Genomic DNA, 25,035 nt, shown 5'->3' on the forward strand with positions numbered 1-25,035 from the left:
AGAGGGCCTTTGTGGCTACTGATCTAAACATTTCAATATATTATCATAATCTTTGTTGAACCTAGTTATAAATTTCTCTAATAGTTCGTCTGGAAAATTAGGTACGTGTCTAGCTTCTCTAATGTGATGCTTATTACAATGTTGCTCTGGAATTTAAAGATCGAGTATTGATATGTGTTGATTAAGCCTGGAGGCAAATTATGGAACCATCACAACACTAGACCCCTCAATTCTCGAGTGAATATATTACATTTGAATGCTTCTAAGTCTTCCAAAGGGATCAAGGTTATTAACATCTTCTGCTTAAACTAGCATATATATTCAAAGGGAACAACAATACCATTGTACTCACGGATTTTTGGGGCCACGTAAATGAGGTTGTGCTTCCACTCAAAGAATATGAATACTGGAGGGTGAATTCATGGTCCTTTCTATTCTAGCCAATTCATAGTTTATCCGTAGTTCATCTTTTGCTTCCAATGCTAGGAGCTTGTTCCATATCATTTCATCTTATTTGAGTCTTTGGGTTGAGGATAAGTACTGTTTGGTGTGATCTGTACAGTTGTGCATCTTTAGGATGTAGTCATCAATGCCTCTTGCTCAACACTGGTCTCCACATCAAAATGGTTTTTTTGCACATGTTCTTCTGCGCGTTGCTCTTCTCTAGTGTGGTTGTTTTCTCACCGTATTGATCCATTTGTTGCCGATTATTCCCATTTTGGTTTTCGATAGTGCATTCTCCCGTACCTTTTGGTGGTCAGTCCTATCTTCAGACAGCGGAGGGCAGTCTACCCTTCTAGGATTACCTTCGTCAGGTGGTTTTCTTCTTCGATGTTCCTTACGTGTTCTTTTTACTGGGCTAGTACTCCTTAAGCTACCAATTTTTCTTCTTGCGCTTTCAATCTTTCTAAGATTTGTTACTAGTTTGAAATTCCAACAATTGCAGTCACCGTTTCACTACCATTCGCGGCGAGCACCATTTTTGTGTCATCCTGATCATTATCATTTAGTTTTTTCTAGCACTTTCAATAATTTTGAATATTTTCTGTGTTTGATTAACCAAGGGTTTGGAGAAACAAGAAGCCTATATATCTTCAAATGAAAATAAAAGGAATCTCTCACAGACTAAACCAAACTTTTTTGACCCAAAAGTGTTATATCCTTAATCCCTGTAAATGGATATGAGAATTAACACTCTTTGGTCTTTCTCAAGCATAGTAGTTTTTGTATATTTTGGGATTCTTTCTTTTCTTTGTACATAATGGGTTTTTCTCCTATTTTTTCTTGGTCCCTTACGTACTAAGACCTTTTTATTTTATATCTCCCTCCTTTGCATGCATGCATAGCCATGTTCTCATGCATTGTTCTCTCTTAATGACATATGTCATTGATGTTAATTCTTGCTCTCATTAGTTCTTCCCATAATTTCTCTTTTGTCTTATCTCTTACTTCTGTATCTCAAATTTATTCTTTAATTTATATCTCAACTTAAATTTGTGAGTTAGTGATCTAAGTAAAGACCTCATCCCGTCCTTAACTTCTTAATTAATTTCTTGATTGATTCCCCTGTTAACCGAGATATTTATCTCAAGTACTAGCCGAAATGTATCGTTACCTTGGTCGACCTAATATGTCAAGTTTGAGTCAACTATGGATATTCTAGATATCTTGGTTTTTGGTCGCTCATATGTACGGTGGTCCGAACCTGTGGTTTATGTCGGTCGAATGGGTGTGTCGAGTCCAGAGCAATTATAGGTGTTGTTTATCTCGGTTTTACTATGATGGGACTAATACTTTTTGTCATTTTTTTTAGATTTATCTTAATCTTAGTTATCACCCATTGAAACTCAGCGTATTTTTTTTTGAAAATGAAATATCAACTTCATTGAAATTTAGCATGCATCATACATAAGAGCTAGAAGCTCATCAGGAAAATCAATCCTATGAATGCTACGATCAGAGAAAAATCGGGATCGCCTAGCAACAAAGTGGGCAACGCGATTTGCTGATCGTCTTACAAAACGAATACTAACATTATTTAAAGCTGACAATAAACTCTTACAATCTCTAATAACCAAACCAAAAGTAGAGGACATAATTTGATTACTAAAGATTGCTTGCACCGTTACCATACTATCAGTTTCCATGTCAACTTTATTCCATCCTTTGTCCTTCAACCAACTTAGAGCTTCTTTGATGCCAAGAGCTTCAACCACCTCAGCTGGGTAGTTTCCTCCCTGATAAGTGGCTCGGATATCAACAATGTGGCCCGTCGAATCTCGAGCAACAATGCCGATACCATAGGCACTTTCTCTCTCAAATAACGCTCCATCAACATTTAACTTGAGCGTATGTCGGGAATCGGGTTTAGTCCATCGCTCAATGTTATTATCATGTTGCAAGAGTGACAATGATAATAAACTAGTTTTATCTTGAGCAGTACGCCAGTGGTCAAGTGTAGTCCATGCTGAATGAATGACTTGAGTTGGAGCGGAAGTCTTCTTCTCCCAAACAAGCTTGTTTCGAGACTTCCAAAGTGCCCAACAGATCATGATGGCACGGCAAGCTATATCATCACCATACAATGCGAATGTAGATTCAAGCCAATAACCAATAGTTGATGAAGTATCGGATTGGATGGTGAACCCACATTCCCGGCAAGATATCGAAAGCAAATGAGCAATTAATAGCACATGAGAAGCAGTCTCACCCGCATTATGGCAGACAGGGCACAAAGAGGATAGATCGACATTCCTTGAAGCCAGTTCAAGACATGTGGGGAGGGTATTGGTGATAGCGCGCCACATGAAGTTCTTCACTTTTGGTGGTATTTTAAGATGCCAGAACCTGTGCCAAAATCCAGAGTTTGGTTGATTCTGCTGACCATATGTACTAATCTGCCGGCGGATCATAGGCCTTTACGGACGGAGAAGGAACCGAGATCTTTCACCCCTCGGGGACCAACGGTCTTCAATTGGTGTAGCACTCAACGGGATTCTAAGGATCAAGTGAGCATCTCGAGAATTAAACATATCTTGAACCGGGGGATATCCCGAAGAGGTCTCATGAATATCCATAAGAGAGTTGACCATGTGGTTAGTGAGACCGAGAGCATTGGATGTCACAAAAGGATTGACGGGATCGGGGAGCCAGGGGTGCTTCAAGATACTTGTTGACATTCCATTACCAATGGTTCGTTGACAACCCAATTTAACAAGCTTTGTGCGCTCCAAATGCTACGCCAAACAAAACTTGGGTTGTTGCCAAGCTTCTGGAGAAGAAAATCGAGTTGGGATAGTACTTGGCTTGGAACACACGGGACGGCAAGGATGTGGGTGAGATAAGAAACCGCCACCCTTGTTTGGCCGGCATCGCAAGGTTAAAATCATGTAAGTGGCGGAAGCCCATACCACTGAGAATGTTTGGGAATTGCCATACGATCCCATGACATCCATATGATTCCTTGACCTTTAGCACTTGAAGTTTTCCACCAAAAGTTAGCCATAAGCTTCTCAATCTCTTGACAAGTTTCCAATGGGAGAAGGAAGACACTCATAGCATAAGTTGGAAGAGATTGGATAACGAGATTTAAGGAGAACTTCTTTGCACCGCACGAGATAGGAACTTGCCATTCCAACTATTGAGCCAGATTTATAATCTTGTTTTGAGGAAGCCAAGTATCACGGTCTTAACTTTCTACCTATAATGTTAGGTAGCCCCAAGTAAAGAGAGCCATCGGTAGCACGTCATGCCAAGAACATTACAAATCTCATTACGTTTTGGTGTTGCATTGTTGGGGCTGAAAAAATAGAAGACTTAGCCACATTCACCTTTTGCCCAGATGCAATTTCGAAGGAGTGAAGCATTTGCTTGATGTTGATAGCATGGTGGGATTTGCTTGACAAAAAAGATAACTATCGACGAAACAACATATGAGTTATGGGAGGAGCATTTCTAGCAACACGGCAACCTTGAATAATGCGATCTTCTTCAAACTTTCGATCGAAGAAGAACCCTTCGGCACTGAAATGATGAACAAATAAGTGGATAAAGGATCTCCTTGGCGGATTCCACGAGAGGGAACAATCGGCCCCATGAGATGGCCATCATGGAAAACGGAATCTTTTGAACGAAGTAACACATTTCATAATAAGGCCGACCCATTTACTAGCAAACCCCATACGATGCATGTGACGATGACGGATAATCCCATTCAACACGATCATAAGCCTTACTCATATCAAGCTTCATGGCCATGAATCCTTTTTTACCTTTTGTTTTCCTCTTGAGATAGTGCATGATTTCAAAGGCTATCAGGATATTATCAGAGATGAGCCTGCCAGGAATAAATGCACTCTGAGTAGGAGAGATGATATGATCAATTAGCACCCTCGTTCTATTGGCAAGGACCTTCGAAAGAATCTTGTAAGAGACATTACGAGAGGAAAACGATAGGACGCAAGTCTCCCATAGAGGAAAAGTTCTTCTTCTTTGGAATCAACACTAGATGAGTGTCATTTAGCCCAGGCGGCATGCATTCATTATTGAAGAACTCTATAACAAGCTTAACAATGTCAGCGCCAACTATATCCCAATGTTTCTGATAAAAACCGGGACTCATACCATCAGGACCAGGAGCTTTATCAGGATGCATTTGAAAGAGAGCTTGTTTAACTTCATCAGGTGTGATAGGGCAAAGTAAGGCATCATTTTGTTCAACGATTACTGCCATAAGACGCCGAATGCCATTAACAACGAGCCACATATAGCATGATCAGTAGAATAGAGAAACGAGAGAAATAGTCGATAATTACACGATCAAGGCCGAATCTGACCTTTCCACACGCCATGGCTATCCTGAAGCTGAACTATTTGGTTATTCCGTTTGCGAGAGCTTGCAGTAGCATGAAAGTATTTACTGTTCTTGTCTCCTCCATTTAACCAGAATTGCTTAGACCTCTGCTTCCAATAGAGTTCTTGCTGAGCCAAAATCTCAAAATAGTTGCATTGCTCAATCAAGAAGTCTTCATGAGAATCTGGATTGTCACGGGACTTAAGACACGAAAGCTTCTTCTTACTAGTAGCCAACCGCTTCTTAGCCCGACCAGTAAGATCACGGCCCCATTCAAGAAGAATATCAAGACAAAGTTTAGTTTTTTCAGCAAGGGAAAGAGTAGCATTGAGCTCCCAACAACTTCGAACAATTTCACTACATAGAGGCTCACGACTCCAAGCATTTTCATATCGAAAAATGACCACAGGTTTACTCATCACACAAGGAGCAGGTTCAAGAAAAATAGGCGTATGATCGGAGGATGAGAAATCAAAATTTGACAAACGAGCCTCATTAAAAATAGTTAGCCAAGACTGAGTAGCAAAAGCTTTATCTAACCTTATTTCGATGTGGTTTTGAGTCCCTTTTCCACGTTCCCAAGTGTACTTGTGACCACGCAGCTGAAGTTCACACAATCGGCAATCATGGAGAGCAGTGTTGAAACCGTGGATCAAAGATTGAGGATAAGGACGACCGCCCTTCTTATCATCATGCGTGGTGATGTTATTGAAATCTCCAAGGATACACCATGGTAAAGATGAAGAATCGGCAAGCTCGCGAAGAAGATTCCAAGTTGTATGTCTTCTCGAACGGTTTGGCTCACCATAGAACCCAGTAAGACGCCAATGAACAAAGCCAGGAACATGAATCTCTAAGTCAATATGGTGGGCCGAAAACTTAAGTAAATGAGCATCAGTTGCAACTTTCCATAACAAAGCAATACCACCTTTTCTACCTTGGGCCGGCACAGAAAAACTATTCTCAAAGCCCAACCGAACCTTGAGTCTATCCACAGTGTCATTGTTGCATAAAGTTTCACAAAGGAAAATAAAGTTGGGCTTCTTTTGTACACAGAGATCAATAAGGAATTGAATAGCCCGCGGGTTCCCAAGCCCACGGCAATTCCAACTAATGGCATTCATAATGATTGGTGGGCCTGAGCACCAGGACCCACCTGTTCCACGTTTTTTGGAAGCCCATTAGCATCACTATCATGAAAACTAGTTGCTTCAGAAATAAACACCACCCCTTCATCAATTGTCTTGGCCGAATGTGTAGGGAGAGAATCAATTCTCTTTCTCTTCAATTCATAAAGATCCATATTATCCTCTGACATAAATGTTGATTCATTTGCATGAATATGGAAAGTTGCCTCATTTGTATTTTCCATAATTGGATGACCCAAATGCCTAGAATCAAGGAGAGGATTTTGGAAGGAAACATTATGGAAAGTTGCCTCATTTGTTGGACTCGCAATCATAGGCTGCGATTGACGCTGTGATTGAGGATTCATGTTGAATGCAGTTGATTGTGGTGATTTGCTACCGTCGGCCATGGAAGGTTCGGGCTTGCCGGTCCTAAGCCAAGGAGAGGCCGTGAGGAAGTTCTGACGCCGTGACGGAGCTCTCATCTCTTTACTATATGGCTTAAACGGTGATTAGGTGGTGTATCATAGAGTTGGCTACAAAAATTCTCCGAATGGCCCAAGATGCCACAGATAAAACAAAAGGTTGGAACATACTCATACTTGAAATTTGCATAGAACACATCACCATTCTTCTTCTTGAACTTCATACGCCTTTTGAGAGGTTTTTCAATATTCAGACGAACACGAACCCGTAAATATTCACGCCAAATACCTTGAAAGTTGTTAGGATCCGATTCAAGATACAAACCAATGTAGTTCCCGGCTTGACAAATGGCCCTCTCGGTTTTGAACCCTGGTTGTAGATCATGGACTTGCACCCAAATATCAAGATTATTTAAAGGAATAGTTCTCGGATTTTCACCTTGTTTGAGTCGCTCGATGATGAGTTGTTTACGGTCGTATGTCCACGGACTGCCCGCCAAAACACGTTTGATATCTATTTCATGGTAGAACTGAAATAGGAATCGGTTTTGCTCAATAATCTTGATATACATGCCTTTCCCAGGTTTCCATAAATCCGCTATCATATTTTGAAATATCTGAAAATCAGATATTTTTCCAGTCAATAAGCGCCCAACAAGACACCAACGATCATCAAATTCAATCTCTTCCTCTTCCTCTTCTTCGAAAGCCACCTCGTTTTCCTCTTCCTCTTCCAAACAAATATCCTTCCATTGTTGTTCCAAACCGGTGGTAGATCGGCTACTAGACGCCATGATGAGAATCAAACAAAAACACTTTGACACAAAATAACAGAACTCTATAGGAATAGAGACAAATCACATGTCAGAGGACATGACTAAAGAAACATCTTCCTAGCCTCCAAAATTTTAACAAGTTTTTAGGCTTTCTTCAATTAAGGAGAAAAAAAAATAATAAAAGTTTTAATCTCATAAGATGTATATTTTTTTAATTAGGTGAAATGTTATTTAGGAATAAGGAAATGGCATATTCGAATAAATGTGATGATGATTATACCAAAGCTTCTTTTTTCCTACTTTGTTTGAAACTTTCATTGTTTCGAAACTCAGCGTATTTAGTTTGTTTAAGTTTTCTTATTTTGGTATTGTCGGTTTGCATATTTTTGAAATTCTGTATTTTAATATTACCAGTTTATTATTTAATTAATTATTTAATTAAATATGGAATAATAAAACTGTGAGTGAAACAATTTTTCTGTAGCTACAGAAGGCAACTTTGTAACTTCAGAATAAACCAGAAAAACAAACAGTGTAGAAAAGTAAAAACACATAAGCTTTTGTACGTGGTTTCAACAATCCTTCCAGATTGTTACTAATCCACAAGGTCACGCCCATAGATAAAATTCATTAAATAGATCTCAAAACTACAAAGTAAGGACTTATGTATAAATAGACTCACTCTTATTGTATGTCGCAAGCTTGATGTATTCCACCTTCTAATTGAATCTTGTTGAAAGTTCAAGTACTCAAACTCCCTTCAATCTCCTCGAAGAGTGATTGCTTCTTCCCGAGGCAAGACTTAATAAACAATCTCTCAAAAGCTTGTAGAATTTTCTTCCGAAGGTAGCACTGTTGTTCTTCTTCTTTTGCAGACTTGAATACAGACTCAAGACAATACAAAATGCATATAAACAGAGTAAGAGATGAACACTCTCTTCTCTACAAAATAAAGACACTCTTTTCTTAAGATATGAATATAATTCAAAGTGTATGAAAGAGATACATGACCTAGCTGCTATAAAGTGTATTTATAATCAATATACACCTTATTGACAGCTCACACACGGTCTGAACAAGACCACAACTCATTAAATAATTTCCTAAAATAGATCTTCATTCACCCCGTACTAACAGAATCGTGAGCAGTTGTGCGACTTTCCTTTTATAGAAATGGAAAAATCTAATCAGACATATTAGAAAACTAAAACAAGATCAAATATATATTAGATAGAGAAAATATGAGTCATCAAACTTACCATTTATACCTTATTTTCTATAAATACAAAAGCTAAACAATTTTCCTTCCAAATATAAATCAATTAATACAAAAATATAAAAGTCAAATAGACAAAATATAGAAACCAAATAAGCACCTCAGGCGAAATTAAATAATAAACTATAAAATAATTTTGGCAAATTAAAGATGCCAAAAGTGTAAACATCTTTCTACTTTTTTGTTAAGTTGTAATTTTTCGTTTATTTTTAGAGATTGTAATTTTGTTGTCCATAACGTAGCTAAATGGACGTTTGCTAACAATGTTACTGGTATGGTTGATCCCTCTTCTATACCAAAAACTATCATTTGTAATGACTATAAAGTTTAACTTTTATTTTATATATAAACTTTGATTTTCAAAAAAAAAAAATTGCCAAAAGTGAAATTAATATTTTTTATAAAGGTTCACTTCGTATTCTCTTTTGGGTTTCTTTTCTGGGGTAAGTTGAAAAATGCTTCTTTTATTAATCAATTAACCAAATTTACCTCTAATTTTTTTTTTAATTGAAACATATCTCTTTTTATATGTATTGTACCCAAAATGCCCTGATATAAGGGAGTTACATGGAGAGTATCTTGAAGTGAAAGGGGTAAAATTGGTACAATGTTTAAAAAAAGAGGTAAAAATAATAGACTTTAAAAAAGAGGGTAAAAATAAAAGAGTACAATATAAAAAGGGTATAGAGTCTAATTTCCTCTTCTTTTCTACTATTTTGGGCTTTTTCCCCTTAAATGATAATGAACCCTCCTTCGTTCGACCCATAAGATTTCTCCCCCAAACAATAAATTTATGCAAATTTATGAAAGAAAGCAGTACTTAAAAAAATATTTTTTTTATTAAATTGACAACTAGTAGCCAAAAACAACTTCAAATACATATGAATCAAAACTGAAAACACCACCACTGCCATATATTTGAACAAAGCAAGCAATCCTAAAATACAACACCACCGCTGCCATATATTTATTTATATTTCTCTCCGTACATTTCTCTCTCCGTACTGTAGCCCTCTCGTTGGAAATTTGAATTTGTCCCGTACTGGGCCCGTCTGGGCCGTGTGAGGTGTGACGGAGGACGCCATGTACGTCCGGCCACCATTGGCCATGGGTAGTGGCCCACTACCTACAGACACGAATCAAAGTGTTTTAAGGTTTAATACCCTTTCCTTTTTGGATCTGGCAAAGGATTTGGTAAAATATTGCTGTGGTCATCTTTACCTATCCAAGGATCCTCCTTTTCTCTCTGTTTTGCCTAATCTCATTATTGCTTGTGGGGTAACTTCTGAGTTGGTTTCAGGTCCTGTGACAATGGCGGCGGTGACTGAAAGTTCTATTGTTGATGAAATCATCCAGGAGACGGAGAATGTTTGTCTGGATGACTTTTCGATTGAGGTTTCTCCTGATAATGATCTTTCTAGGGAGACGATTGCTAAATTGGTGGTGGGAAAGTTCTTCTCAAAGAAGGTGATATCCAATGGAACTCTTAGGAAAGCATTCTCGGGGTTGTGGAAACTTAGTCTGGGATGGAGGTTTCAAACTGTGAGGCCTACGACATTTATCTTCCGCCTTGGAAGCCCGAAGGAAGTCAAGTATGTGCTTGAGAATGGTCCGTGGAATCTGTGCTGTGGATTCTTGTTGGCAGCTGCTCTCTCGGAGGACGGAAAATGGGAGTCCGCGGAGCTCGCGAATTTCGATATTTGGGTCAAGGCCATGGGGGTTCCATTACCATACATGACGGAGGCCTGTATTCATCAGATGGCTGGTCGGATGGGGAAGTTTATCCAGGCGGATAAGGTTAGAAAAAATGGTGTGATTTTGAATGATTTCTTGCGATTCCAAGTCCGATTGAAGTTGGATGTGCCCCTCCTGGCTGGAGTGTCTCTCCCAGACTACGGTCAAAAAAAGATTTGGAGTTACTTTAAATATGAGAAATCGCCCATTTTTTGCTTTAAATGTGGAGTCATTGGTCATGTTGATGCTGATTATTCTGCAAAGAAATGGGTAGTTACTGTTCAGGATGGGAGGTCTATTCCCTTGTTCGGTTCCCGGCTGAGAGATGGTTCGAGGTTGGCGAATGGTTTGCGTTGCTAGAAGTGGAAAGTATCCATGATCGTAGTAGGTTAAAAAATGATGATCCGGTCCTGAAAGAGATGCCTCTTATGGCTAGTAATGAGGCTCTCATCCCGGCGAAAGGTGCGGAGTGTAGTGGTGTCACACGAGAGTGGAGAAAGATGGAATGGAAGGGGTGGTTTCGTAGAGAGCTGATAACTCTTTCAATGTTTTGTACAATGATTATGTGGATACATCTAAGTTCCCTACCCAGCATGTGGTGCATGTGGCAAAATTATTTAAAGAAAAATTGGGGCCTATTAAGTTCTCTAATATTCTGAATGTTCCTGATTGGTATAGTTTTTTTGTTTATGGTCTGCCTTCTAGATCTGCGAGAAAAGATTTTTGGGAAGAAAGAACCATAGATGCTCTGGCCTTGAACCATCCTTGGCTCTTGATGGGTGATCTAAATAACATCACGGGTCAATAGGATAAGTTCGGAGGCCGCGAGGTGGAAGAGAGTGATGGTAGTGACCTTAATGATCTCTTGGATGCCACGGGGGGTCTGGATTTGGGTTGTGTGGGGAATCAATTTACTTGGACTAATGGGAGGAGCTTTCAAGATCTCATAAAGGAGAGGCTTGACCGTGCTTTGTGTGATCCGAAGTGGATGGTGTCTTACCCGAAGGCTGGATTGCGTGCTTTGGCTATTAAGGATTCGGACCATGCCCCTTTGGTTTTGGACCTCCTTTTGGATCGTGAGAGATTCCATACCCCGTTCAGGTACCTTGATGCGTGGAGCCGGGATGAGGGAGGTAAAGCGGTTATTCAACAGGCTTAGGCCATTGATGTTAGGGGGGCTCAGAAGTTTCCAACTCGTTGCCCAGCTGGATAATACACGTAGGTGCTTGGAAAAATGGAATAAAACGCACTTCGGTATGTGTAAAGAGAAACTAAAGACCCTCAATAATTTCTTGTTGGAAGTGCAACGGCAGGTGCCCTCGGAGTCCAATTTGAAGTTGGAGGCGGATATTCTCCTTGAAATCGATGAGGTGGAAGCGCGTTATGCGGAAATTTGGAAGCAAAAGTCTAGGGAACTCTGGTACCGCAACGGAGATAGAAACTCAAAGTTTTTTCATGCTGCCACTGTGATCAAACGCAAGAGGAATTTTATTAATGCCGTCTGCTTGAATGAGTCTGAATGGATCAAAGGTCGACAGTTGGTTGGTGAGTACTTTCGGTCGAATTTTGTGTCGATTTTGTCGTCGATCTTCCCTGTTGATCCCCAGCTTGATGACTTGGTGATGAATGCGATCTCGAAGGAGGCCAATCAATCTCTTGTCCGAGTTCCCACTGCGAAGGAGATCAAAAATGTGGTGTGGTCTATGCCTCCCCTCAAGGCCCCGGGGCCGGATGGTATGCCTCTTAGAATTTTATTTTACCAGGATCTTAGATCTACTCACAAGTATGTTGTTTAAACACCCTAAATATGAACTTTCTAAAACGATAAATTAAACACATATAAAGTTAAGAAAACCTTACATTGATGCAGCGAATTAATGTCTCCTTCCACTCAGATCTCTAACCCTTGTATCCTTTCTGTAGCAGAGTATAATCAAGATCTGAGCCCGAATGTCCTTCTTCTTCAAGTTTGATCCTTCACAGTCTTCCAATCTATGATTGAGTTACTGCTTGCTGTGTGTGGGCACTTACTCTCTCACTAGGGTTCGAAATTGATGAAGGAGAAAAGAGAATAGGGATTTCGGCCAGGTATAGAAAGTGGGGAAGGCTCAGTTTTTCTGAAGAGAGAAATTTCTGTCAGAAAGCTAATATGAAAACTTGTGATTTCACTGAGCTATCACTTTCTATTTATAGGAAACTACTAGGTTTAGGTTAGGAATTGTTTGGCATTTAAATAATGAAAATATTAATTTGAAAAAACTCAATTAGTGGCCGTCCATGGTGTTATAGTGGGCCTCACTTGATTTTGCAGTTTTATCAAATTTTATCTCTATTTTCTCAAAAATGTCAATTTTCCAATTCTAACCTTTTAAATGCCAAAACTAATTATTTAATAACTAAAATAGATTATTAAATAATATTGTCATTTAATTTAATTATTGATTAGACATATAAAGTCCATTAATAAATAAATAAACCTAGAAACTCTTTTCTTTACAATTTCACCCCTGCTTAGTGAAAATTCATAAAATTAGACATAGTTTAACTTTAGAATTATAATTGATCAATCACGAATCAATTAATGAGTCTTACAAGCAGAATATTCTCAACTAGAATGGGGATCATGGATCTATATGCTGAGCTTCCAATAAGTGAACCAAATTTACCAAGTAAATTCATACTTATTAATTCTTCGTTGAATCCACTCTTAGAACTTAGAATTGCACTCTCAGACTTATATAGAGCATATTATATGTTTCACGATATCAATATGCTATCTCATTTAACCATTGTTATAACCTTATTGTGATTTAAAGATCCTCTATATAGATGATCTACATCGAGATGGGATTTCTTTACCGTTCTCACCCCTCAATGTATTTTGCCCCTTGAAACACTTAGCTACCTGTAAATGGTGTTTAGTGATCTAATAATTAGTCAGTTAAACAAGAGCTCATCCATTTACTTCTATTTGCTAAGCTCGAAGGGAATCATCACTTGACTTCTATACACCAGTAGAAGCTATAAATTCCATATTTATGTTCAGCACTCCCACTCAATCATACTATCATGTTCTCAAAATATACGTATCACCCTGACCCAAAAGTAGGCTTAACTAATAAATTAAAGAACATGAATAGCACTCCTGAGTTGAGCCTAAGCATATCAGGATTTAGATTCTTTTAATCTTAAGATCAACTACTGATATTGACTTGGAAAGATATGTATAACGCTAAGTTTGTAATATCTTAGCTTAGTTGCAATATCGGTCCAGTCCAATGTATACTCCATACATTCGAAACTAGTATACTTTACTAATGTCCTGGAAAGAACATAACACTTACTCCAAGTGTAAGTACACATCATCGCTGATTATCACATTAGTGTAAATCCAATAACACTGATGAAACAGGGACCAAGTCTTTTGATTCATATGATCACAATCGCATTCCACTGTGTTGACGATACTGTAATTGTGAATAAACATATGATCTGGATTTAACTGATTTTGTGTGTAAATGTAATAAACATATTTAAACCATTAGCATGTAAAATTCATGCAAACATTAATCACTTCAAATTTCTTATATTGATAACTAATCAGATTGTAAAGAGTTTTATTTAGGGCATAAAACCCAACAATGCCTTGGAAATTTTTTAAAGACCATTGGGCGACAGTGGGTAGCGATGTGGTGGCCACGGTGGTCCAATTCTTTGAGACCGGGGAGTTTGTGAAGGAGATTAACCAGACTTTTTATTGGGTTGATTCCTAAGAAGTCTAGGGCCAATTGCTTTGATGAGTTCCGTCCCATAAGCCTCTGCAACTTTACTTATAAGATTATTTCAAAGATTTTGGCGAATCGGCTACGACCCCTTTTGCTTGAGCTAATTTTGCCTTTTCAGTCGGCCTTTGTCCCGGGGAGATGGATCGCTGAGAATAGTATAATGGCTCATGAAGTCCTGGATTCCTTCAACAAGTTAAAGGGGAGGTATGGGTTTGTTGGCCTTAAGTTGGATATGTCCAAAACCTATGACCGGATTGAGTGGAGCTTCTTAAGGAAGACCATGGAGGCTTTTGGGTTTCAGCCCAGATTCATCCAGATGGTTATGAAATGTATTAGCTCTGTGTCTTTTTCGATCTTACTAAATGGTGGACCGTTGGAACAGTTCTGTCCTGGTAGAGGCCTTCGTCAAGGCGATCCTATATCGCCCTATCTATTTATTTTGTGTAGTGAGGTGCTATCAAGGATGCTTTTGCGAAAGGAAGAGGCAGGATTGGTCTCGGGTTTTAAGGTTAGCCCTCAGAGTCCCTCTATTTCTCATTTAATGTATGCCGATGATATCTTTATATTCTGCAAAGCTAACCTTGAAGAAGTGGGGGCCGTGTTGGAGTGTGTCCAACTCTTCGGATCATGGTTTGGTCAATGCCTGAATGTTCAGAAGTCTGCTTATATTTGTTCGAAAAATGTTAACGAAGATACTCAGGCTGAGTTGTCGCAGTTTTTGGGTTTTCGGAAGCTTGGCAAGGAGGATAGATTCCTGGGGAACCCGATTATTTGATCGAATAGTAAGACTAAAGATCTGAGGTATATCAAGGATAAGATTTGTTCAAAGATTGAAGGGTGGAGGTGCAAACTGTTATCCCAAGCGGGTAGATCCACTCTGATTCGTGTTGTGGCCCAGAGTTCCTGTTGGATAATTATTTTACCAGGATCTTAGATCTACTCACAAGTATGTTTATTAACATCCTAAATATGAACTTTCAAAAACGATAAAATAAACACATATAAAGTTAAGAAAACCTTACATTGATGCAGCGGAATAAATGTCTCCTTCCACTCAGATCTTTAACCCTTGATTCCTTTCTGTAGCAGAGTATAATCAAGATCTGAGCCCGAATCTCCTTCTTCTTCAAGCTTTGATCCTTCACAGTCTTCCAATCTATGATTGAGTTACTGCTTGCTGTGTGTGGGCACTTACTCTTTCACTTGGGTCACGAAAAAGATGAAGGGAAAAGAGAGAGAGGTATTTCGGCCAAGGTAGAGAGTGAGGAAGGCTCAGTTTTCTGAAGAGAGAAATTTCTGTCAGAAAGGCTTGTTGAAAACTTGTGTTTTGACTGAGCCATCACTTTCTATTTATAGGCAACTACTAGGTCTAGGTTTAGAATTATTTGGCATTAAAATAATGAAAATAATAATTTGAAAAATCATCATTAAGTGGCCGGCCATATGGTGTTAATGGGCCTCACTTAATTTTGCAATTTTATCAAATTTTATCTCTATTTTCTCAAAAATGCCAATTTTTCCAATTATAACCTTTTAAATGTCAAAACTAATTATTTAATAACTAAAATAGATTATTAAATAATATTGTCATTTAATTTAATTATTAATTAGACATATAAAGTCTATTAATAAATAAATAAACCCAGAAAACTCTTTTCCTTACAATTTCACCCCTGCTTAGTGAAAATTCATAAAATTAGACATAGTCTAACTTTAGAATTATAATTGATCAATCACGAATCAATTAATGAGTCTTACAAGCAGAATGTTCTCAACTAGAATGGGGACCATGGATCTATATGCTGAGCTTCCAATAAGTGAACCAAATTTACCAAGTAAATTCCTACTTATTAATTCTTCGTTGAATCCACTCTTAGAATTTAGAATTGCACTCTCAGACTTATATAGAGCATATTGTATGTTTCACGATACCAATATACTATCTCATTTAACCATTGTTATAATCTTATTGTGATTTAAAGATCCTCTATATAGATGATTTACATCGAGATGGGATTTCTTTACCGTTCTCACCCCTCAATGTATTTTGCCCCTTAAGACACTTAGCTACCTGTAAATGGTGTTTAGTGATCTAATAATTAGTCAGTTAAACAAGAGCTCATCCATTTACTTCTATTTGCTAAGCTCGAAGGGAATCATCACTTGACTTCTATACACCAGTAGAAGCTATAGATTCCATATTTATGTTCAGCACTCCCACTCAATCATACTATCATGTTCTCGAAATATACGTATCACCCTGACCCGAAAGTAGGCTTAACTAATAAATCTAAGAGCATGAATAGCACTCCTGAGTTGAGCCTAAGCATATCAGGATTTAGATTCTTTTAATCTTAAGATCAACTACTGATATTGACTTGGAAAGATATGTATAACGGTAAGTTTGTAATATCTTAACTTAGTTGCAATATCGGTCCAGTCCAATGTATACTCCATACATTCGAAACTAGTATACTTTACTAATGTCCTGGAAAGAACATAACACTTACTCCAAGTGTAAGTACACATCATCGCTGATTATCACATTAGTGTAAATCCAATAACACTGATGAAACAGGGACCAAAACTTTTGATTCATATGATCACAATCACATTCCACTGTGTTGACGATACTGTAATTGTGAGTAAACATATGATCTGGATTTAACTGATTTTGTGTGTATGAATGTAATAAACATATTAAACATGTTAAACCATTAGCATGTAAAATTCATGCAAACATCAATCACTTCAAATTTCTTATATTGATAACTAATCAGATTGTAAAGAGTTTTATTTAGGGCATAAAACCTAACAGTTCCCCGGTGTACTCCATGGCTACCTACCTTTTCCCTAAAAGCCTGTATTATAAAATGGATCAGGCTGTTCAGAAGTTCTAGTGGATGGGTAACGAGTCTAAAGATAGGTTCCTGGCTCTTTGCGATTGGAACTCTCTATGCTTACCTCTGGATAGAGGTGGGCTTAACTTTAAGAAGTTCGGAGATATTAACCTTGCCCTGGTTGCGAAGCTTGGATGGAAACTTGCAAAGGAGGAGGACTCCTTATGGTGTAAGGTCTTCAAGGCTAAGTATTGGGGGAATAGGGATTAGGCTTTTCGGACTTCGGATGTGCCAAGGAATGCTTCTTTTGGTGCTAAAGGTATCATGGCGACGAGAGATTTGATTCGAAATGAAGCTTGTTGGATCCTTGCGGATGGGAGTAAGGTTGATCTGTGGGCTTCCCCTTGGATACCTTGGCTAGACTGGAATAAGTCTAGAGCTGCCTTCAATCCATTGTGTGTGCCAAATCCAATCAAGGTCTTTACCCTGATTGGAGCGGATGGTGAGTGGATAGCTAGTTCGGTTCAAAGATGGTTTGTTCCTAGTGTAGCTAGCTCTCTGCATCTAATTAAGCGGTTGCCAAGTTCACAGGATGCTCTCCTCGGGTGGAAAGATGCTACTAATGGTATGTTTTCCCCTAGCGTGGCGTATAAGTCCATTATCAAGAGGCGCTGGGGAGAGACTGATCAATTATGGCTCCGGATTTGGAAGCTCCAAATTACTGAGCGGTTGAAAATGTTCCTTTGGAAACTCTGTAGAGATATCATTCCGTTTGGGAATCGGCTTCAAAGGATCTTTGAAAATAGCACTAGATGTGTGATTTGTGGTGATGCGGATGACTCGGCCCAACACCTATTCTTCAAGTGTCCGCTTGCTAAGGCCGTGTGGTTTGCAAGTCGTTGGGCTATTAGGAGTGACTCACTTAACTTTGGTGCTCCTAGAGACATGGTGGAGTGGCTCTTATCCCCTGAATTCTTACAAGGTGCTGATGGAGATGACTTGGGTGAGTTTTTGAGATTTGGCATTTGCTTGTTTGATGCTTTGTGGACTGCCGCAACAAAGCTTTTCATGATCAGATTAGTCCCACTTGGAGAGGCGTCCTTGCCAAGGTGATTAGTGCTGCTGCCTGCCTTCGTACAACTTGGGAGTCTCCAAGTATTGTTGGTGGTTCGCAGAATAGTCCTACTGCAATCTACTCAGGTAAACCGGTGTTGCTGGTGGATGCAGCGTTCAAAGATCTTCGTGCTGCAGCTGGGATTATGGTGGCTGTCTCGGAGGGCAATGTGTCGGAGGCTATGGCAGTGTGCTTTGAGGCAAACCAGCCGCTGGAGGCTGAATCTTTGGCCTTGGTTAACGCGGTGAAGTGGTGCAATCTTAGGGGCTGGAAGCAGATGGTTATTGCTTCGGATTGTCAAGCGCTGGTGCATGGATTACACACTCGGAGGGCTCCAGATTGGCGGCTGGCTGGCGTCTTCTGGCTGCTGGTGGAGCTGCTCGACGCACTCCCTGAAGTGGAGATTGTGTGGACTTCCTGTGTTGGTGTTCTTGCTGCTCACAAGCTTGCTAAATGGGCGTTTTCCAACTATTTTTCTAGTTTTTTATCTGCTGAGGACTTGGCCCCTCTTGTGGCCATGTGAACCTTGTTTTTTTCTTGTTTTGTTTGCAATAGAGAATGTTTCTCCAGCAAAAAAAAAAGACAAATATTTTAAAAGCCAATAAACTTGTACCGTGTTCAAATCCGTATCAAACTTAAATCAATTTATTTTTTAAAATAATAATAATAATTATTATTGTTAAATTATTGAGTTTTAAAATTTATCATACTTTCGAATCTATTAGTACAAGTCATATTGAAGTTTATATTTTTTTTTTATCATGATGTCATATTGGTGATATCTTTTAAAAGATTGTACTATGACAAACCCAACATTATTTTGTAAAAATTATGTGTCACAAATACCTATTTTTTTCACCTAATATTTATGATTGCAGATGATATGTACATTATATTAGTTGTTGACTTAAAAAACTTGTGTCACTTTGTAATTGGAAAAGCTCAATTTTATTTAAAAATTAATTTAATAGAACTGGTCTGAAAACAACATAACATATTATAACTTTGTTTGTTAGAATTTTGACTTGGTTTATGTACAACAAACTCAAAATCATTGTAAGAAAGAGTAAGGTAACTTGCTAAAGAAGAAATTACATTTCATTTCAATCTTCAAATATTATAAATATTCTATAACTATATAATAAAATACAAGAAGAAAAAGAGTATAAATAGAATGGCAGCTAGTTATTAATAGATTAAAAAGAACATATATAGTAAAATTTGATTGGATGAAAAGATGAAAAACAAATAAATATATTATGTCTCCTACAATAAGGGCTTATCTCAAAAGGAGTCAAAACCTTTCTTTCTATTGTTTTTGTTTTTGAACTCCTAAGGTTATGGAGGTTCATACATAATCCAAACCAAGTAAATAACCAACAACACAATACTATAAAATGGCAGTTCAATACATCATTTCTCAATAAATAAGCAAAAGGGTCTTCCTTTCTCACCTCCAAAAATGACTACCTCAAACCATTTGATACAATTCCAAGTTGGAGTCTTTATCATCTTGTTCTCATTTTCTTTCTCCTATACACACACCCCACCACATGAGGCTTCTCCTACTTCGCCCCCACAACAACAATCTCCGCCATCGCCACAAAAACAATCTTCTCCTCCTCCCTCTTCGCAACGAAAATCCCCACCATCACCACAAAAAGGATCTTCTTCCCCTCCATCTTCACAACATCAATCTCATTCTTCTCAAACAACAGTGGAATACAAAGGATGTTGGTCAAAGGTCTTTGCATTCGGAGACTCAAACACAGACACTGGTAACGGTTACTTGGTTGGCGGTTTAAAATCGTTCACAAACACATCATTCTCTAAGTCATTCTATAGTTCATCATCAAATGGTTACTTAAAAGGTCACAGACTTTCCAACGGTCGATTAATAGTTGACCACTTGACTGAATCTCTGGCTTGTCCTCCCTTAGCAGCATACAAATCATCTTCAGTCGATATCAACTACAGCGGTAGTGTCAACTTTGCCATTGCAGGAACTTCAACACTGTCTAGAGATTACTTTTATAACAATAACATTGGTCACACTTTCATGTGGAGTCGAGTTCCAGAGAGTTATCGAACTGAGATGACTTGGTTCAACAACTTTCTTCATGAAAGGACTCAAAGACATGGTTCTAAAGCTTGCCGAAAAGAAATGGCTGACACCCTCTTTTGGGTTGGTGGTGTTGGAAGCAATGATTACCTCCGCATGTATGGATCTTCTGTTACCTCTCGTATGCTTACTGATCTTTCCATTGGTCACGTATCAAGAATTCTAACGGTATATATGTACATTTGATTCCTTATTTCCTATATAAGTTATGTTAAAGAAATGATAACAACTCAAGAATGTTTTATTTCAGTCACTGCTAGACCAAGGGGCATTGTACATAGTCGTACAAGGGTTGCCACCGTTGGGATGTCTACCGTCGCAGCTGTCAATGTGTCCATTGTTAGATCGCGACGAAAGGGGATGTTCCAAGGCCGCCAACAACATAGTAAGGGCTCACAACAAACTCCTTCAACTAAGGTTGGACAACATTAGAAGACGGTATCCTCACGCAATGATAGCCTACGCAGACACCTACGGTGCTTATGAGGCCATATTGGCCAACTACCAAAAATACCATTTCAAAGAGCCATTCAGAGCTTGTTGTGGCTCTGATGAAGATGGTCCTTTTAACTTCGATGTACATTGCCTTTGCGGGGCTTCAGGGACAACCATTTGTAAGAACTCTGGTCAGTACATGAGCTGGGATGGTATCCATTTCACAGACTCCATGAATGGAAAACTCACTGACCTTTTCCTCAACAAAGGTTACTGCCAACCTTCATTTAAGGAACTTGCCAAGAAGAAGAAACAGCAAGTAATATAGAAGAGACAAGCTTGTCAATGGCTATAATAACATGTTTAATTAGATGAAGCTCCGAATGGTTACACTTACACATTCAGAGAGCTAGAATGTAATATTTTATTATTTTTGAGTTTTTATTCTTTTTTTGAGTTTATTCCCACTTTGAGTTTATACTTTATACCAGGTGAGTATTGTAATGTTTTTCACCACTTCTTGTCATTTGGTCCAAAAAAGTACTAGATAAGTTCTTTTTGTCGTTTTAGCAAAACATGTGTTAGCTCCTATGAACGACATGTCGTTTCCTACTCTGTTAAACTGGGAAAAGACAAGCTTCGTAGTTCGTGTGAAACAAACAAATTTGTCGTTTCTCGTCCAAAAACTTCAATCTCAAGTTTTCCACATAAACAACACGCCATTTTTTATTGTATAAAACGGGCCAAATTTCAAGCAATAAAAAACAAAATAGTCAATTTTGGCTAAGTGAGGGACCCATTGGGGAGGCTGCTAAAGGAGGAGGAGGGGTATAAGGCAATAGAAAATGTGAGGTGGAAGCTGAAAGTAGCTGAGCAATATATAAATATATACAAAAATATTATAGTAATGGCTAGAGTAAATGAATTCCAAGCAGAAAAAAATGAAAATAATGAGAGGACCATGATAAGAATCAGCAACCACAAATGAACAAGTATCAAGTTTCAACCATAACTTATCTCATTAGCATTATTCAATTAAATGCATATTTTTTTGATTGAAAGTGGTGAAATTGAAACAAGTTAGTACAAGAAGTGAGAACCTTTCATATATTACTAAACAAGGTACCTCACACTAATACTTAAAAAAAGCTCAACAAGCATACATACTATGGTAGCTGTAATTTTTCCTGAAAGAATCCAAAAGGACATTCCTTACCAGACTCTATTTACATTTGAGGGTCGGCATTTTCTCTCTGTACACCACCACCAACACCACCATCATCATCTTCATCTTCATTTACTTCCAATCAGATTAGATTAGATATTCATAGTATACTAAGAAAAGGGCATCAGGGTGAACTTTTGGAAGGCTGTTAATATAGAGGTAGAACCTCAACAATTCCTCTTGTGAAACCGTTTCATTGTCAACCACATCATCATCACAAGTGAGTACCCATAAATCTTCTGAATTAACCCTCTTGATACTACCACGGCAGAAGGGGCATGATTCTGATTTGGTGTTCCTGTTTTAATTGGAAGAAAAATTAAATCAAAATCAATATCAAATAACTCATTAGAGATACATAAAAGAGTGTAACAAATGGCTTTTATTTCTTTTCTACTTACCAATTGCGATAGCATTTGATGCACATTGCGTGACAGCAATTGGGCAAGACTATTTTGGTGCAAGGCTCCAAGCAAATTCCACACTCATCTTCTCTTTCCATGTCAATATTGGCAAGATTAACTTCTGACTTGACCCTTTTCTTCTTGGCTGAAACCTCAATGCTTAGACGCCCTTTTTTAGCATCATCCAAATCCCCCAAGTCAGCGTGGAGCCGCTGAAGATATGGCAATATAACAGCTGAAGTTCAGTTTTTTTTAATGAAACAATGTCAGAATCACTTCATCAAACTAAAACATTATAGATATAAATGAGAATTTTCAGAAAAAGAAGATAACTTGACATACCATAGAAGTCTTTAATACTAGCTTTTCTTCCATGTGCTGATATTTTTGGCCTTCCATCTGTATATACCTGTTTAGCATAAATACCCAAAATCAATGACAATCCAACTTTCTAGAAACAGTCAATATGATATACCAACAAGTTATTAAGACTGAACTAACCTTATAAACAAGAATGTGGTAAAAATTTAGATATCTTGGCAATAAACATGTGCAAGAGCAATCTAGCCATTGTAACAAAAATAGAAAGAGGGGTGCCCAGTTATTATAGACCAATTTCATTTGTAGACATACACCACCCTTGGCTCTTGGAATTGAAGCAGCACTGTACATAAGACAAACTAAAATTCATTAATAACACTACAACAAAAAAATTCAAACTAGTATCCATCTTTTCAATTACAGCAAAGAAGAATACTTCAATTGATGACCCACTAAAGAAAAATTACTTTTTTCCCCCTCTTCCACTAGAAAAGGGGAAAGAAAGGAATCCAATTTAAGAATGGTATGAATGAAGTCCTCAATTGGGTTTCTATTCTTTCATGTAATTTTCACAAAACGAACAGATTTTAAGTAAACAAATTACTGATTATCAAACAAACACGCAAATGGGTTGTCTTTTTCTTTCCTTTTTTTTCCTCTAAAAAAAACTGCTTCAAAAAGCAGATTATGATGCTATTAAAACTGATCATGATCAAAAACTGTAGAAAAGAAAAAACCCACCAGACAAAAATCAAAGCAGATAAGAAAGCGACCAAAAAATTAATTTTTTTTTTTTTTTTGAAAAAGGATAAAGAGCAGAACCCACAGTGCATTCGCATGCTGTATATCAGCCTCCAAAACCTTCAAGGAATCTTCAGAAGAAGACCTAGCTAACTGGTAATACATCATATCCATGTCGTTATCTCACTCTGGGTAACAAAAACCACCAGGAAAAAGAAGTAGAAGGAGAAGAAGAAGAAGAGCCCAACTCTTTCCCACAGGCTCCTCAGTAGAGAAAAAAGAAAACACACACAAAGTTTTGCCTTTTCTTTTCTATCTTCTTTTTTCCAAGTGAACCTAATCACCACCAAAGGCAAGTAATGTAGAAAAGCGTAGAGAAACACAAGAAAGAGAGAGAGAGAAGAGAGAGAGAGAGAGAGAGAGAGAGAAGGAAAGTGAAGGAAAGGGTATCCTCTTTTGTGAGTTGAGACGGCTCTGAAAGACTGTTTTTTTGGTTTTGCTTGCTTTATACGGTCAGAGAACCGATACGTATATTAAAAATGCTTTCTTTTCTTACAAAATAACAATAATAATAAAAATCCATTCAAAATAAAAATAAAAATAAAAATAATACAGCGTGATTGTATTTGTTGGGACTTGGGATACCCTCATATTTATATATCTACTCACAAAATATATATTTTTTAAAGGGTTAATGCTGTTTTTTACTTTTATTTTGTAAAATATATATTTTTCGTTTTGGTAAATAAGATTTTTAATAATTTATTTTTTAATATAATTAATTTTAAAATAATTTCTTTTTAAAAAAAATTTTAAGATAATTTTTTAATACGAACAGATATAAAAAATATAATTAATTTTATCATTATATTTTTAAATTAAATTATTATTAAATTTTATTTTAACTAAAATCAGTTAAAGTTCAAAGTGCTAAATAAAAAGTTCATTTAATAACTTTTGTAGAATGTATTTACCCTTTTTTTTTTTTTTAAATACTCAACTTTCTCACTTTCAAAAAAAAAAAATACTCAATTTTCTATACCTTGTTCTTATCATAATTCATAAATTTGCTTTTGCAGTGTTTTTTTTTCTTTTATCGATATTACAAAACTATCCTTTTTTTTGTTTTTTGTGGCTCTTTATTTAGTTTTGTCTTTTTTTTTTTGAAAAGAAAAATAATTAAGAATTTATTTTAGTTGTAATATTAGGTTATACAGAGAATTTTCAAAACTATATAATGTATAAATGTAACTCCCTCCCTCCATGTACAAACAACTCCATCATAAATGGATTAAAAGGTTAATTTAGGGTTTTGGTCAACTGATTGACATTTCCGGTGAAGGTTCTGAAGAAAATTATTATAAAATTGAATAATAATGTAGAGTATTATTTGGGTGACAGTTGGGTTTTGATACTAAGAAATCCATTAAAAGATTAGGTCAAATTAAATTTAATTATGCTCTTAAATGTTGGTTTGGTCATAATTAACTTTGGACAATATGGCTTTGCCTTTTCAATAGGGTATTCATTCATTCATTTCATGAATCATGCATACATAATTTGTTTTCTAACAACAACAATATTATATATCTCATTTCAATAAATAAGACAAGTGTTAGATAGAATATTCAGTATATAATAATAATAATAATAATAATAATAATAATAATAAAACAGCTCTATTTTATTTTTCTAAATTTTCTAAGTATTAAAAAATTAACAAAAGTTGTTTATTTATTTCAAACTAATAAGGCTGCCTAAAATCTCTTTGTTCAACCAAACCATGCAGTGTCTAAAATATGCTAATACAGCTAGAATAGTTGCTTTGTATTATTATTATTATTATTATTATTATTAT

The 25,035-nt window shown here is 37.2% G+C and overlaps 3 protein-coding genes across 3 annotated transcripts; 1 reads left to right on the top strand and 2 right to left on the bottom strand.

Moving 5' to 3' along the window:
- Nucleotides 1-6,460: 6,460 nt before the first annotated feature.
- LOC115725104 (uncharacterized) lies at nt 6,461-7,198 on the bottom strand. The gene has a single exon (XM_030654534.2). The coding sequence runs from the start codon at nt 7,196-7,198 to the stop codon at nt 6,461-6,463; it is 738 nt and encodes a 245-aa protein (XP_030510394.2).
- A 12,000-nt stretch (nt 7,199-19,198) lies between these two features.
- On the top strand, nt 19,199-21,172 carry LOC115713155 (GDSL esterase/lipase At3g48460-like). Its single transcript, XM_030641641.2, has 2 exons — nt 19,199-20,219; nt 20,302-21,172. The coding sequence occupies exons 1-2, from the start codon at nt 19,392-19,394 to the stop codon at nt 20,812-20,814; spliced, it is 1,341 nt and encodes a 446-aa protein (XP_030497501.2). The 5' UTR covers nt 19,199-19,391; the 3' UTR covers nt 20,815-21,172.
- Nucleotides 21,173-21,486: 314 nt separating this feature from the next.
- Nucleotides 21,487-23,812, bottom strand: LOC115714199 (E3 ubiquitin-protein ligase AIRP2). Its single transcript, XM_030642782.2, has 5 exons — nt 23,263-23,812; nt 22,617-22,779; nt 22,458-22,524; nt 22,113-22,350; nt 21,487-22,009 (listed from the first exon to the last, which is right to left on the bottom strand). The coding sequence occupies exons 1-5, from the start codon at nt 23,349-23,351 to the stop codon at nt 21,799-21,801; spliced, it is 768 nt and encodes a 255-aa protein (XP_030498642.1). The 5' UTR covers nt 23,352-23,812; the 3' UTR covers nt 21,487-21,798.
- Nucleotides 23,813-25,035: the final 1,223 nt, after the last annotated feature.

Source organism: Cannabis sativa, chromosome 4 (genome assembly GCF_029168945.1).
Source record: "Cannabis sativa cultivar Pink pepper isolate KNU-18-1 chromosome 4, ASM2916894v1, whole genome shotgun sequence".
Taxonomy (NCBI): Eukaryota; Viridiplantae; Streptophyta; class Magnoliopsida; order Rosales; family Cannabaceae; genus Cannabis; species Cannabis sativa.